The 17102-nt window shown below is 44.0% G+C and overlaps 1 protein-coding gene across 1 annotated transcript in view; it reads right to left on the reverse strand.

The window, feature by feature from the left end:
• uba2 (ubiquitin-like modifier activating enzyme 2) overlaps window positions 1–17102 on the reverse strand; it is a 50923-nt gene that overhangs the window by 15473 nt on the left and 18348 nt on the right. Inside the window, exons 4-9 of the mRNA XM_072280000.1 lie at window positions 16736–16800; window positions 15259–15359; window positions 13690–13811; window positions 12020–12087; window positions 8552–8673; window positions 4379–4478 (exon numbers count right to left, since the gene is read on the reverse strand). Of these exons, the coding sequence (XP_072136101.1) occupies window positions 4379–4478; window positions 8552–8673; window positions 12020–12087; window positions 13690–13811; window positions 15259–15359; window positions 16736–16800 (578 nt within the window). The remainder of the gene's footprint in view (window positions 1–4378; window positions 4479–8551; window positions 8674–12019; window positions 12088–13689; window positions 13812–15258; window positions 15360–16735; window positions 16801–17102) is intronic.

The raw sequence follows: 17102 nt of genomic DNA on the forward strand, positions 1-17102 counted from the left end.
CTCTCAGCCCCAATCTCCTGCCTTGTGGGAATTTAGAGGATTGGGAAGCTTTTAAAAATCAACAGAAGGGAATTAAAGAAGTCATTAAGAAGGTAAAGATGGGATATGAAAGTAAGCTAGCCATTAATATTAAAGAGGATACCAAAAATTCCTGTTTATTTATTCATTTACAGGATATGGGCGTCACCAGCTAACCCAGCATTTATTGCTATTTCATTACTACCTCTCCAGCATCGTTTTCCAGCACTCTGATATCTGAAGGATACATAAAGTGTAAAAGACAGGACAGAGTGGATATCAGACAGCTGAAAAACGATGCTGGAGAGGTAGTAATGGGAGACAATGAAAGAGCAGATGAACTGACTAAGTATTTTGCAACAGACTTCACTATGAAAGACATTAGCAGTATGGTGCAAGTTCAGGGTGTCGGGGGGCACAAAGTGTGTGAAGTTATCATAATTAGAGAGAAATTTCTTGGGAAACTGAAAGGTCTAAAGATAGATAAGTCACCTGGACCAGATGGTGTACACCCCAGGGTTCTGAAAGAGGTGGCTGAAGAGATCATGAAGGCATTAGAAATGATCTTTCAAGAATCACTAGGTTTAGGAATGGGTCTGAAAGACTGGAAAATTGCAAATGTCACTTTACTCTTCAAGAAGAGAGAAAGACAGAAGGAAACTATAGGCCAGTTAGTCTGACCTCAGTGGTTTGGAAGATACCGGAGTCAATATTAAAGGTGAGGTCTCAGGGTACATGGAGGCACATGATAAAATAGGCCAGTCAGCGTGGTTTCCTCAAGGGAAAATATTGCCTGACAAATCCAATGGAATTCTTTGAAGAAATAACAAGCAGGATAGACAAAAGGAGAATCAGTTGATGTTGTGTACTTGGATTTTCAGAAGGCCTTTGACAAGGCCATATATGAGGCTGCTTAAGTTGTGAGCCCTTGGTACTACAGGAAAGATTCTAGCATGGATAAAGCAGTGGCTGATTGGCAGGAGGCAAAGAGTGGGAATAAAGGAAGCCTTTTCTGGTTGGCTGCCAGTGACTAGAGGTGTTCCACAAGGGTTTTGTGTTGGGACCAATTCTTCTTACGTTACATGTCAATGATCTGGATGATGGAATTGATGGCATTGTTGCAAAGTTTGCAGACAATATGAAGACAGCTGGAGGTACAGGTCATTTGAAGAAGCAGAGAGGCTATGGAAGGTCTTACAGAGATTAGGAGAATGGGCAAAGAAATAGCAGATGGAACACAGAGTTGGGAAGTGCATAGTACTGCACTTTAGTAGAAGAAATTAAAGGGTTGACTATTTTCTAAATGGAGAAACAATACAAAAAACTGAGAAGCAAAGGGGCTTGGAGTCCTTGTGCAAGATTCCCTAAAGGCTAATTTGCATATTGAGTCTGTGGTCCAGGTGGCTTAACCACCTTCAGACCTTTCAGTTTCCCAGGAACCTTCTCTTTAGTTATGGTAAATTCACACAGTTCATTACCCTGACACCTGGAACTTCCACCATACTGCTAGTGTCTTCCAGTGAAGACTGAGGCAAAATTCAGTTCATCTGCCATTTCTTTATCCCCCATTACTACCTCTCCAGCATAGTTTTCCAGCGGTCCGATATCCACTCTCACCACTCTTTTACACTTTGGGTACCTTCTTTAATGTTATTGGCCGGCTTACTTTCATATTCTATCTGTACCTTCTTAATGACTTTTTCAGTTGTCTTCTTTTGGTTTTTAAAGGCTTCCCAATCCTCTAATTGCTCACTAATTTTCGCTCTAATATATGCCCTCTCTTTGGCTTTAATGTTGGCTTTGACTTTTCTTGTTCATCACAGTTGTGTCATCTTTCCTTAGAATACTTCTTTCTCATTGGGATGTATAAAGCCTTCAGAATTGCTTCCAGAAATTCCAGCCATCGCTGCTCTGCCATCATCCCTGCCAGCGTTCTTTTCCCAATCAATTCTGGCCAACTCCTTTCATGCCTCTGTAATTCTCTTCACTCCACTGTAATACTGATACATCTGACTCTCCTTTTCAAATTTCAGGGTGATTTCGATCATAATATGACCACTTGCCCCAAGATGAAAGGTTCTTTTCCCTTAAGCTCTCTAAATCAATTCTGGTTCATTGCACAACACCCAATCCAGAACAGCTGATCCTCTAGTGGGTTCAACTGCAAGCTGCTCTAAATAAATAGCACCATCTCATAGGCACTCTAGAAATTCCCTCTCCTGGAATCCAGCACCAACCTAATTTTCCCAATCTACCTGAATACTGAAGTCCACCATGATGACTGTAAAGTTGCCCTTTTGGTGTGCATTTTCTATCTCCCATTATAATTTGTAGACCACTTCCTTACTACTGTTTGGAGTGTGTATACAACTCCCGCCAGGGTCTTTTTACCCTTGCAGTTCCTTAGCTCTATCTACAATGATTCAACACCTTCCAACCCTATGTCACCTCTTTCTAATGATTTGATTTAATTTTTTTTTACCAACAGACCAATGCCACCTCTCTGCCTTCCTGCCTGTCCATTCGATACAATGTGCATCCTTGGACATTAAGCTCCCAACTATAATCTTCTTTCAGCCATAATTCAGTGATGCCTACAACAGCATAGCTGCCAATCTTCAACTGTACTGCGTGCATTCAAATACAACACTTTCAGTCCTGTATTCCCCCACCCCACCCCGCAATTCTTCAAAACTGCAACAAGTACAGGCCTAGAGCCATCAAACGCTCCTTGTATTTTAACTCTTTCATTTTCAGAAGAGCTCTCATAAACCTACTCTAAACCCTCTCTCACTCATCTTCACTGCTGGTGCCAAAGGGGAGGAGAACGTCAAAAGTAATTGTTAAATGTTATGCAGTTATCTCATACAGCACAACAGGCCTTTCAGCCCACACTGTTTGTGATCACTATTAGGCTAAATTAAACGAAACCTATCTGCTTACATATCTGATACCCCATATCTCTACATTCTCCACAGGCTCATGTTCTTTCTAGAACATACAACACTACAGCACAGCCTTTTGGCCCACAACGCTGTGCCAAGCTAATTAAATTAGTAATCAAATGGCTGACTAATCTCTCCTGCCCACACAATGTCCGTATCCTTCCACTTTCCTCACATTCATATGCCTACTTAAACGTCGCTAACATTTCTGTCTCTACCACCACCCCAGGCAGCACATTCCAGGCATCTACCACTCTCGATAAAAAAAAGTTCCCCTCACATCCCCTTTGAAATTACCCCCTCACCTTAATGCATGCCCTCTGGTATTAGACATTTCAATCCTAGGAAAAAGATACTGTCTACCTACTCTACCTCTGCTTCTTATAATCTCATAAACTTCCATCAGATCTCCTCTCAGTCTCTGCCACTCCAGAGAAAACCCAAGTTTGTCTAACCTCTCGTTATAGCACATGCCCTCTAATCCAGGCAGCATCCTAGTAAACCTTTTCTGCACTGTCTCCAAAGCCTCAATATCCTTCCTATAATAGGGCAACCAGAACTATGTGCAATACACCAGATGTATGCCCAGCTAGAGTTTTATAAAGTTGCAATTAGAGTTTTATTAAGAGTTTAAATGCCCCTTAATTATCGTAATTGTGTCTGTTTCACTATTTTCCCTGGTAGTGTGTTCCAAACACTTACCACTGTGTGGGAGAAAAAAAATCTTGCCTCTCTTGCCTTAAAGCTAGTATCTTGCCTCTTGTATTCAATACCTTGGGAAAGTGGGTATCTACGTCTCTCAATTTCATAAACAATGTCAGCAGATGACTGTGCTGGAAGATTATTCAGTTGACTTGACAAACTCCTCTGCAGATGGCAGAATGGCAGCATGAGCATCAGGGTAACTTAGTGGTTAGTGTAACAACACTTTACAGTGCCAGCAATTCCTGCCGTTGTCTGTAAGGGGTTTGTACATTCTCCCTCTGTTTCTCTGGGTGCTCCGGTCTCCTCCCACATTCCAGACGTACGGGTTAGGGCTAGTAAGGTGTGGGCCTGCAGTCCAGCACCAGAAGCTCGGTGATACCTGTGGGCCTCGCCCAGCACATCCCCCTACTGCGTAGGTTGCTGAAGCAAAATCACACATTTCACTGTATGTTTCAACGTACACGGGACAAATCAAGCTCATCTATCTTACCTTATCCAAGGAAGGCAGACAAGGGTGGGATAACTGGTTACTGTGTGTGAAGTAAGTGCAGCATGTGGAATTTCTCCAGACTACGTTGGTGGAGTGACCACGAAGGGACGATATTCCAAGGTATTAAGTGCACACAGACTTCTGTGCTAAGAGATGTCAATGCGTTTGAGGTTGGAAGAAAAGGAAAAAGACCAGCACTTCTATTTGATTGCAAACTTACCAATTCTTTCGACAGCAGCCCAGTCCAACGGGACAGGAGCTTTCCTTTTGCGCCACAGTTGGTCCATTGTGAGCAGGTATTTTATATCATCTCGGAAAAGCTGAGAAAAAATCAGGTAGTAAGGATTTTACACACTCAAAAATCACCTGACTGAGTTGATTGTATTACTTTCATTGTAAATATACTTGGGTGTTTGCATATTTTATTCTATATCAGTTCTCTAACTACAGAACTGCACAGATCAACCACTCTCCATTGCTATGGACAGAGTGAAGAGCACAATGTTCCTTGGTGTGCACTTAACAGGCAATCTAACACCTCACTAGTCAAGAAGGCACAGCAGCATCTACACTTTCTGAGGAGATTGAGGTATGCAAAGAAAACCCCCCTTCTAACAACTTTCTACAGGAACACCTTTGAGCGTCCTGCCTGGCTGCATCATTGTGTGGTACAGAAGCTGCAAGGCTTCGGACCGCAAGACCTGACAGAAGACAGTAAAAACCGGTGAGAGGATCATCGGGGTCTTGTGACATTTAGCAGCAGCGTTGTAGATGAAGGCCCAAAGTATTGTTGAGGATCCCTATTATCCATCCCACAACTTCTTTGACCCATAACTGCCACGAAGGATGTGCAAGAGCTTCTTCCCTCAGGCTGTGAGTCAACGAATACCCCGCCACCACCAAAGTCTCATCACTAGGGCACAGCACTACATGCATTTTGAATATTTTGTTTTGTGTGCTGTGTGTGATATGCATTCCGGGTGCACCATGGTCTGGAGGAATATTGTTTCATTTGGTAAATTTGAACTATTGAATATTGCTATTTTTGTTGCATGGTGCATCCTCACCCACACACCACAGTAAATTCCTGATCACTGGAATGTATACGGTGAATATAGTTGATGCACAAACTATTATTATGACTAACAACTTCCCACTTTACTGAATGACTCAACCCTTCCTTCAACATAGAAGGCAAAGAAAATCACGAGCTACAAATCCTGATCTATCTGTGGATAGGTTCTTTGGCTTGACAGTAAGGCACTGTAATCGGGTGCTATGCTAATTGTTTCCTTTTTAATTTGAGTCTGCAAGTGTACTGGAGGTGTGGAGCGGAATGTGCTGGGGTCAGAGGTCTGTGTGAGGGTGAGGGTGAGGTGGGAGGGAGGAAAAGGGCTTGTTTTGTTGTTGTTCAGCTGAACATTATAGCGCCAGCACAGCATGCTCTCAACGTGTGGCGACACTTGTGGGGTGCCCCGAGCACACCTTTGGGTTGTGTTGCTTATTAACGCAAACAATGTATTTCAACGTATGTTTCAGTGTGAGGCCTCCATTGGTTGGGATCAAACCAGTGTGACCTAGCTGTCAGTGTATACACAAGCTATGGTAATGTGACGTGGAAAGCAAGCTGTTGCCCCTGCAGCAGGTTCCCCCCTCTCCACACAGCTGATGAATCCAAAGGAATGGCACAGACCGATACAGTTTGGTACCGGCAGTTAGCATGAGTTGCCAGTCAGCGTAGAGCTCAATAGGACTGCTTTAGGTCCCCCAGCTCCAGATATTTCCTTGGGGTTTATTCCCGAAGCCTTCCCCATGTGTGGCGCGTGGCCAAGTGGTTAGGGCACTGGACTAGCGATCTGAAGGTCGTGGGTTCGAGCCTCGGCCGAGGCAGCGTGTCTCCTTAAGCAAGACACTTAACTACACAATGCTCCAGTCTACCCAGCTGGGAATGGGTAAGGGCAAAAATGCTGGGTGTTAATCTAGCAACAGACTGGTGTCCTATCTGGGAGGGGGCGGGGGGGGGGGAAAGAGTCTCTTACTCTCAGTTGCTTCACGCCACGGAAACCAGCATAAGCACGGGCCTAATGGCCCACAAGGCTCGTGACAGACTTTAATCTAATCCTTCCCCATAGCTCAAGGCAACAGAGGTTTAAGATCAGAGCTTTTCTTCTCCTAGAAGAGCTGCCAACTTAGTAGCTAAGCCACACGTGTAGGCCAGGAGCTGGACGTGGTTGTCAGAGACTACTTGAGGTGCACACCATTGGGAGCATTTAATAGGTAGTGGGAGCTTATTCTCACCACCTCCCCCAGCTACGGTAACCTTAAGGAACCTGACTATTTTATAGATCAACTGATATCACTGGAATTTTTGTTATTTCTAGTCTGAGTAGGCAGACGTTCATTAATAGCTGTCTGAGAAAAATTCTCTGGATCTGCCAGCCAGAAGTAATCAGCAATATCGACGGCAGAGGACACAACAGCTGGCAGCGGACGAACAATTACAGTAAAGAAGATGAGGATGGTTAGGACACACTCTGCGTAAGCCCAGTACCAACATAACCAGGCAAGCACTAAGGTGGAGTCCTCAGGGAAAGTGGAAGACAGCCCAACCAAGGAACTCCTGACAATGCAACCATGAAGCTGACACCAAGAAGATAGGCCACACCTGGAGGCAAACTGAAAAACTGGTCTAGGACCAAGGATGATGGTGAGCTGCTGTCGGCAATCTATGCCTCAGTAGGGGTGATGGGCTTAACTAGTTAGTCTAGTAAGTGTGAGAAGACCACGGCCGCTTTTTCTGATATTTTCTTTGTTCTCTCAGCTCCTCTATCCTTCTTTGTATAATGCTCTGGTGAAGATTTCCACTGCTATGCCATGAGGTAGTTCACATTATCAGTTTTCTGTTAAAACAGTTTGCTGTGCTGGAAAATGTGTTTGACTTCAGCTAAGATAAGGACCCATGTTGTCTAACTTTGTAATGTGAGTCAACCAGTCAGGATTGTGGGATGTGAGAGAAGGTTCTAGAGCGCTGTGGGGGAGAGTTTTCTGAAAGACAGTAGTCTAGTTCATGGTCTTTTGGCAGGAGATGTGATAAAGATTGGGAAAGATGCCCATGGGATTCAATCTGATGGGAAGACGCGATTGTAAGGAGTGCTTCGTGAGACGAAGGAGTCCAAGATGGGAAGCTCTACCATTGATTGGTGATGAGAATTCAGTATATAGAGCAATGGTTATACCCAGCTTTTGGAAGAGACGAGCTCCAATGGTCATGTGCACACTTGGACTGGTTTAACTGTAATGTTTTTTTCTTTTCTTTCTCTTAATAACTATTTGATAAAGATGAAATTAATAAATATACTTTCTTTTAAAATTTTATGTGGTGTACGATCTGTTACTTCTTGTCAGCCAATAATTGTGTATGGGCAGTAGTTAACATAGCATTCGCTCAATCAACGTTCTGTTAATCAGAACATCCCAACTTTCCTGTTTGCTTGAACCCCAAATCATACTAACCCTAGACATAACTGTTTATGAAAGGTGGCTTTCTCACCACTGAGTCACAAGGTTGTTAGCAGAGGCAGCTGTCAAACCAAGCTTGTAACGAGCCTGGTGAGAGAATTACATTTGTCTTATAACGAGTAATAAAATTGCTTGGCAACAAGCTTTATGCCTTAGTCTTGACTTCTGAAGGACCTTTGGATCACAAAAGCATCAGGATATAACAAAGGCACAGCTGAGAGTGGTCTAGGCAAAGTGCCACCCATGCTGAATATTGGTAATATAGGTTCACTGGGGAGACTGATGGTGGGGGAGTTGCATTGCTTCAATATGGCATAGACTAGGCCATCAGTTGTGCCATGGTGTCACCTACTGCAGTTGCCCAAGGGAGGAGACAGCGGAGGAAGTGAGGAGGAGAGCAAAGGTCTGCTGTGTGCACTGGAATCCATATTGGCCCCTCCTTTCACTGCTGCCCTCCAGTATTTGCTCAGGGGAAGAACAAGCTGGACCAGGACAGCATACTGTCTACATTAATCTACAGGCCATGCCACTTGGCAACCTGGGCTTCTTTTTGTGACTGTCTGTTTTTCTGCTATTGTGACCACATGTGCTATGTGCTGTTAGTACAGTACTGTGTTTTTCACCTTGGCCCTAGAGGAATGCTGTTTCATTTGGCTGTATTCATGACAATTAAACTTCAACTTGATGAGGCAAATGGGAGGCAATCACTAGCTGTGTTAGTCACACAACGTAGTGCAGAAATGTGGCCACAATAGATCTTTAATCTTTAGTTGTTGAAAGATGATTGCAAGCCACCATTTAAACCTGGGCAAAAGAGTCCACTAATACTTCAGTACTAAACAGGGGACAAACCCAGAACTCTCAATGACTATACCTTGTTAAATATTTTGACAGGATCGTAGCCAGTTGATCTGGCCCAGTCCTTTGTTGAAACACGTTTGATATCTCCATCCTCACTGGAAGCTCCTGCCCTTGCTGCTGCGTCCGACAACTCCCCTGTCAACAGATGCAAACACACTCACAACATAGAACATTACTTGTCCTCCGGCCCACAATACTGTGCTGACATTTCAAGATTGTTTAATGTCATTTCCTGTACACAAGTATAAAGGAGAACAAAATAATTGTTAACCCAGATCTAATCAGCTCAAAAAACTCCACAAACACAATAAATACATTAGATAGCTTATATACACGGATTGATTGTATGTCCATAAAGTGATACTAGGCACAGGAGTGTCTGTACATAAGGTGACTGACAGGAAATGATAAAGTAGCGGTGTTTGGGGGTGTGGAGGGGCGGGTTAGTAGGTGGAGGTGTTGATCAGCCCTACTGCTTGGGGAAAGTAACTGTTTTTGAGTCTGGTGGTCCTGACATGAATGCTACGTAGCCTCCTCCCTGATGGGAGTGGGGCAAACAATCCGTGAACAGGGTAGGTGGGATCCTTCTGATGTTACTGGCTCTTTTCCAGTAGCTTTGTGTACAGATGTTCTTGATAGCGGATCAGCCGGTATAGGTGATGCATTGGGCAGGTTTGACTATCCATTGTAGAACCTTTCTATCTGTTGCAGTGCAGTTTTCATACCATACAGCGATACAGCTTGCCAGGATGTTCTTTAGTGGGCCTCTGTAGAATGATGTGAGTATTTTTGTGCATAGTCCAGCTCTCAGAAAGTAGAGGCGTTGGTGGGCTTTCCTGACGCTGTAGAATGCGTTCTTGGACTATGAGACGTTGTGCATGTTGTACACTCCCAGCAGTTTGAAACTGTAAGCAGTTGCCACTGCTGTAACGGGGGTGGGGGGGTGGGGGGGGTGAGTGGTGAGTTCTCCTGGAGTCGATAACCATTTCATCTATCTTGTTGACATTAAGTAAGAGGTTATTTGCCTGGCACCTGGTCTTGAGCTCTGACACCTCCTCTCTGTAGGCCAGGGGTCCCCAATCTTTTTGGCACCGCGGACCAGTTTTAGATATTGACAATTTTCTTGCGGACCGGGGGCGGGGGGGGGGGGGGGTGCCAACTGTCTCACTGTAGGGTTCAAGTAGGGTTGCCAATTTTCTCACTCCCAAATAAGGGACAAGAGTAGCAGTCAAATATGAGACACTTGTGTTTACCCCGAGAAAGACTACCATGACCATGAAGCCTTGCGTGGACACCTGTGTGCACATGCGTGACGTGCGCATACATGACTTGGGCATGCGTGCACGTGCCGATTTTTTCCTACAAATCGGTTTTTGCAATTCCCTTCAGTGAAACTACACTGTACATACATTATTTCTACTTTATATAGGCTGTGTATTTATCATATCATTCCTGCTTTTACTATATGTTAGTGTTATTTTAGGTTTTATGTGTTATTTGGTAGGTTATTTTTTGGGTCTGGGAACGCTCAAAAATTTTTCCCATATAATTTAATGGTAATTGCTCCTTTGTCTTACACCATTTCGGCACGAAAGGTTTCATAGGAACACTCTACCTAAGCGGGGGAAATACAGGACAAGGGCAGTCCTGTATGGGACAAATCAATTTAGCCCAATATACGGTATACGGGATGTCCCAGCTGGCACAGGACAGCTGGCAGCAGCTGGCAACCCTAGGGGGGGCGGGGGGGGGAGATGTTAATCACGTCTGGAATATAGGTGATAAATCAACTATATGTTACTTATAAGTGGCTAATACACTCAATTTTGTTTCTAAAAGGGCTTATCTAATGAATTTAATATCAAACACACAGCGCATATTTTCCTCCTATGAACATATAAAATCATTGCAACACACCAATATCGCTGAATCAGTGGGAGCCCTGGGCTTGTTTCCCTGCAACAAGACGGTCCCATCAAGGGGTGATGGGAGACAGTGATACTCGAAGGGGGTTCCTTATGTCCAGTCTCTTCCGCAATTTAGTTTTCGTTGCATTCATTGCAGAAAACCCCGCTTCACAGAGATACGTTGGAAAGGGAAGCAACGTTTTCAGTGCTTTTGTGGCTATCTCAGGATATTTAGCCTTGACTTCGATCCAGAATGCCGGCAGAGATGTTATGTCAAACATACTTTTCAGCCCACCGTCATTTGCAAGCTCGAGCAGTTGATTGTCTTCCCGCGCTGACATGGATGATGCGTGTGTAACAACCTCACGTGCGTTCAAGTTCAACAGTGGGTGTGACAGGGAATGAGGAAAGGTCCAGCTGACTCATATCGCCAAATCATATCGTTTCCTCGTGGCCTGGTGGTTGAGGACCACTGCTGTAGGCCGTCCCATCATTGTTGGCAATGAGCTCCACCACCATTGTGTCACTGGTGAACTTTACAAAGTGATTATTCGGGTGTTTGGCCATGCAGTCACGTGTGAGCAGAATATACAGGAATGGGCTCAGCACACAGCCCTGGGAGGCACATGTGTGGAGCCCCTTTAACCTACACTAACCCTACCCTTCTGCATAGCCCTCCATTTTACTTTCATCCACATGCCTATCTAGGAGTCTGTTAAATGGCTCTAATGTAGCTGCCCCTCCCACCACTACACACACACACACACACACACACACACACGTCTGTGCGTTACTGAAAAATGGAAGTGGCCTGTCCTGAGGTTGGAAGCCCATCTGTGTTTGTGGATGGGGTGGGAAGGAAAAGGGTTTGTTTTGCTGTTGTTGCTTCTTGTATGTTGTTTTGCTGAATATTGTCAGCATTTGCTGGAATGTGTGGCGACACTTGCAGGCTGTCCCCAGCAAATCCTCAGATTGTGGAGGTTGTTAACGCAAACAACATAGGTCATCACAAGCTTTTATGTACACGTGATAAATAATGTAATATAGTCTATACTTTCCTCAAATCACCTTAAAATCATGCCCTCTCGTATCAGCTTTGTTGTCCTGGGAAAAAAGTCTGGTTGGCCACTCGATCAATGCCTCACATCACCTAGTACACCTCTATCAATTCACCTCTCACCCTTCTTTACTCCGAAGAGAAAAGCCTTAGCAAACTCAGCCTTTCCTCATAAAATATGCTCTCTATCCCAGGCAGGCTCAGACCAGAACTGAACACAATACTCCAAGTGTGGTCTAACCAGAAATTCAAAGAGCTGCAACATTACCTCACTGCTCTGGAACTCATTACCCTGACTAATAATTTAAGATGTTCGAAAAATCTGGAGTTTACCTCAGGACTTGTTGCTGGCAAGGCTAACATCCCTTTGTTCATGCTTATGGCGATTACAGTAAAAGTGTCTCCACCAGTGCAAACATGGGCCACCCCAGCACATTCTCAGACTCATTCTCAGAGTCTATGTTTCCATGTTTTAAGGTACATGTTGCAAATAAAGCTACTCTTCATCTTTACTTACAGGCAGCCTCTGGGTCCGCTGTGTCAGGTGACACCTCCTGGTCCGCATCTTCCTCTCCAAATAATTGGCTGAGGAAACAAAAGCATTGACATTCTGGTCACCTGCCTTCAAAGGCACACTCTGATTGGTCAGATGGAGACAGAGGAGGCTGCAGATGGGATGCTGGAACCGGAAGCAGATCTCCAGTATCTGAAGACTCTTGCCAGTCTCCATGGTGCCACTCCACAGCAAAGTCTCCTCAAGGAATGCCTTCCCTGCAGAAACTTTCCTCCTCTTTTCGACAGGGCTTTGGCTCCACTGCTTCCCCACCCTTTTGTATTGGCTATGACTCTCCTCCTCCTTCTTCCTATCCAGTCCAGATGAAGGGCCTCAACCCAACATGTTAACTGTCCATATCCTTCCGCAGATGCCGTCTGACCCACTGAGTTCCTCCCACTCTCTGTGGTGCTCTGATTATTCAAACCCACTCGACAAACCCCAAAGGGCCACATCCTTTCCCCCAGATGAGACAGCCAGAACATTTACAAGATATTAAATACCAGAAGCAAGTAGTGAGAACAGTTGGTTGGGAGTTTGATTAGCTCAGATCAGCGAGTTGTTGAGGTACATGGAGAGGGCATGGAGGGCTATAGTCCAAGTACAGGTTGATGAGACTAGAAAGGCCAAAGGGCCTGTTTCTGTGTGGTAGTGTTCTGTGACTCTATGACTAACAGATAGATTAAGTGTTTGCATCTTAGTGGGTCAAATGCATTTATCACATAGGATCTTGTTCAAACTCCTCTCAGAAGCAGGAATCCATTGGCTGTATACAATTTTTTAAGCTATACCCCCACTTGCAATTCCTTTCTTTTACAGATGGGTTGCAGGAAGTGGGAATGACTGGCCACAGGTCATGGAATAATTCACAGCTCTGGTTGCTCGGAAACAAGAATCACACACAATGGGGGCACTGGACAAGAATAGCAGGTTCCCCTTCCTGAAGGGATGAGTGAACTCAAGGTATTTTGACACCAACTCACCACGCTTCACAGTTACACTGTAAAGTGCCTCGCCACAACTTGCAAATATACTGAAATCAGTTTCCCGGGGGGGGGGGGGGGGGGCAAGTGATTGCTAATCTACCAGGCTACCAGCACACAAATGGTTTGAATGTGGGTTCAAAATTCCATTCCCAAGCTGCCTTGTTTAAACTGGGAACATGGTAACATCGCGGTTAGCATAATGCTACTACTGCGCCAGAGACCTGGATTCAATTCACACCATTATCTGTAAGGAGTTTATACGTTCTCCCCGTGACCATGTGGGTTTCCTCTGGGTGCTCTGGTTTCCTCCCACATTCCAAAGATGCATGGGTTAGCGTGTTAACTGGTCACATGGGGTATGATTGGGTCGCCAGACTGCTGGGTCAGAAGGGCCTGTTACTGTGCTGCATCTCTATATAGATATGAGAGAGTGAGAGAGTGAGAGAGAGAGAGAGAGAGAGAGAGACAGACAGACAGACAGAGACAGAGACACACACACACACACACACACACACACAAGCAGACGGACAGAGCACCAGCCATTCCCTCCCTCACAGAGCACGGGATCCTGCCCCCTAATGTGTTTTAAACAAACACAGTACAGCAGCATCAGATTAATTTCACGCTAATTGCGATCACAATCCTTACTTGAACAGGTACTTTGCCCACACGATACAGTGGATGGGCTCTGACGGAGTGTTTCGGATTGTGCACCCAGGGAATGTTTTCTGCGTTGGTTTTGGCTGGCACTCATAGCATTCCGTCATTCCCTGCAGAGAGGCAATTCACAACAACAATTTAATTTCTGCAGACACATGCCAGATTCCAGACTTTCACTGAACTGGGGAGAAACTAGTGAATGATAACATGAAAAGCAACAGCACAGAGAAGAAATGGTTATGAGATCCTTAGAAACTAGAGTACTAACTGCGAGTTGTCTTGTGTTACAAGTTCTTTAAGTTAATTTAAAAATGACTCTACTTTCGTAGAGGTTTGCAAAGATTTGGTGTGTCATCTAAAACCTTGACAAATTTCTATAGATGTGTGGTGGAGAGTATATTGATTGGTTCCATCACAGGTAAAGCCCTCCACACCATTAAGCACATCTACATGGACCAGGAAAGCAGCATCCATCATCAAGGACCCCCATCATGTCATGCTCTCTTCTCTCTTCTCACTGCTGCCATCAGGAAGGTGGTACAGGAGCCTCAGGACTCGCATTACCAGGTTCAGGAATAACCATCACCCCTCAACCATCAAGACTCTTGAACCAGAGGGGACAACTTTATTTACCCCATCAGTGAACTGTTCCCATAACCTATGGACTCACTTTTAAGGACCCTTCTTTTCATGTTCTCAATATTTATTGTTTATTTATTTATTATTTTTTTCTCTTTTTGCATTTGCACAGTTTGTTGTATTTTGCACATTGGTTTGTCTGTCTTAGTGTGCAATCTTCCATTGACTCTATTGTGTTTCTTTGTATTTACTGTAAAAGTCCGCACGAAAATGAATCTCAGTGTTGTATATGGTGACATATATTACTTTGAACTTTTTGAATATTGAAATGTAAAGTTTTTATTTTGGTAACTGCTCAAGCTTGAGGTCAAGGTAGAGTTTTATCCCAATTTGAGACTTTAAGAATACTCAGCGTCAACCTCAACCACTTACAAGCAGCAAATGCCGTGCTGTTTTGCTGACCTTAACCTGAACCATCCTTCAATAAGGGTGGCTTGGTAGCACATCGCGTTACTGCGCCAGTGACTGGGGTTCAATTCCCATCATGGCCTGTAAGGAGTTTGTACTTTCTCCACGTGACTGTGTGGATTTCTTCCACATTCTCCTTTACCTCCCTCATTCCAAAGATGTACAGGGTACTAGGTTAATTGGTCACGTATGTGTAACTGGGTGGTACAAGCTCACTGGGCCGAAGAGCCTGTTACCGTGCTGTATCTCTAAATTAAATTACATTAAGTGCTACCAGCCCTCACAGGGGTGAGGAAACAACCCCAACAATTGATAACCACCCAGTGAAAATGGCCAGGATGGTGTACATCAATGTGTGGCAACCTCTATCTTCAAATATTCAAGTGAGAACTTCCACTGGGACAAAAAGCTGCCACTCAGATCCCAATGAGACGAAAAAAAAAGCAGTCAAGGGTAGAAAGTTTTGGACTTAAACACCGATTACCACAATATTTAAAAGACATTCCACACCTTTTTGATGACAGTGACCTGACCGAGGTATCCTGCAGTCCCACTCTCTATAAGAGGAATGTCAGCAGCCAAACACATTCTATTCACGTGGTTACGGGCAGCTGGAGGAGAACAACAACATTAGGGATCTGCAAACTCAGCTCTGAAGCAAAAACTGCTGCTTCAAGATTCAAGATTGTTTAGTGTCATTTTCCAGTACACAAGTGTAAAGGAAAACAAAATAAGAAAAACAGTAACATAAAGAACACAATAATAAATAAAACAATAAATATCAATACATAGTTTCTATACATAGATTGATTGCATGTCCCCAAAGTGATGTTAGACACAGGAGTGTCTGTACACAAGGTGACTGACAGGAAATGATAAAGTAATGGTGGTTGGGGGAGTGGAGGAGTGGAGCTGTTGATCTCCCTTACTGCTTGGGGAAAGGAACTGCTTTTCTTTCTGACATGGGAAGCTGTCACCTAGCTCATCACATCCATTCTAGCTCACAGGGTAATCCCATTACCTCACTGATTTTCCCTGAAATGTATTAACATACAGGGCTTCGATCCACAAAGTTGTGCCGATCTCTGAACCTACTCCATGATCAATCTAACACTTCCCTCCCATGTTATACTGGATAGATTAGATATGGAGAGAAATTTTTCCATTAGTAGAACTTCCTCTTGAGGCAATCCTTAGTGCTCAGGAAAGAAGGAAGGAGAGGAAACAGGGAACTATTTATGTTCCAGGTGCTTATCAGTGGTAGGGAAACTGTTAAAAAACAGATTATTATATTGCTGCTCTCAAAGAATGTAGATCAATGGCCAATAAATGGAATGAAGTACAGATCAGTTATGGAGGGTCCAGAGAATATTCCAGGAATGAAAGGGTTAATGTATGAGGCGGGATTGATGGCTCTGGCTTTGTACTCACTGGGATATCATTGAAAGCTATCAAATAGAGAGGATGTTTCCTATATTGGGGAAGTCTAGGACCAGAAAACACATCCTCAGAATAGAGGGACATCCACTCAGAGCAGAGGTGAGGAGGAATTTCTTTGCCAGAGGGATGTGAATCTGTGGAATTCATTGCCACAGACAGCTGAGAGGCCTGGTCATTGGGTATATTAAAAATGGAGGTTGATAAGATTCTTCATTAGTCAGTGTCTCAAAGGTTATGAGGAGAAAGCAGGAAAATGGGATCGAGAGATAATAAATCAGCCATGATGGAATGGCAGAGCAGACTCAATGGCCTGAATCTCTTTGTCTTGTGGTCCAAGCAAATTAAAACAATATCCTGTTTAGGTTAAAAGGCCTCCTCCCGTAGCTCAGGTGAGTGTAATATTTTTATCATTCAAGTATTTGTATGAGCAGATCACACTTAGGAAAGTGAAACTTTTTACAGAGTAGTCAGTATTTTTTTTTGAGTCTTCTCTGCATCCATCATTTAGGCTGAGAACAAGACAAGCCCAAGGCCCAGAACTGCTTACCTCTGTTATCCAGAGCATTCATCACTAGCGTAAACTTCCTGAAGAATTCCACATTATAGTCTGGGCTGCGAAAATAAAAATGTAAGTCCAAGTTGGAAACAAGATCACCTATGACAGTACCTCCACGTTAAATTGTGTTCTCTCTTGGTAATTCACAACCCTTTGCTCTTTAGCCCCAGAGCCCAACTACTTAAAAGTGATAAATGCAGGGAATATGATGGTAAGTCAAGTGAGCAGGTAAAACTAACCTCAGTGCAACAGTCAAGGCCATCAAATCTCAAGCTGGCAAATCCAGAACTTGCTGTGTAAACTCGTCTGGAGATAAATACCTTCCTAGAGGTTTGAGTGTCATAGTAATGTAGCAGTT

Source organism: Mobula birostris, chromosome 15 (assembly GCF_030028105.1).
Source record: "Mobula birostris isolate sMobBir1 chromosome 15, sMobBir1.hap1, whole genome shotgun sequence".
Taxonomy (NCBI): Eukaryota; Metazoa; Chordata; class Chondrichthyes; order Myliobatiformes; family Myliobatidae; genus Mobula; species Mobula birostris.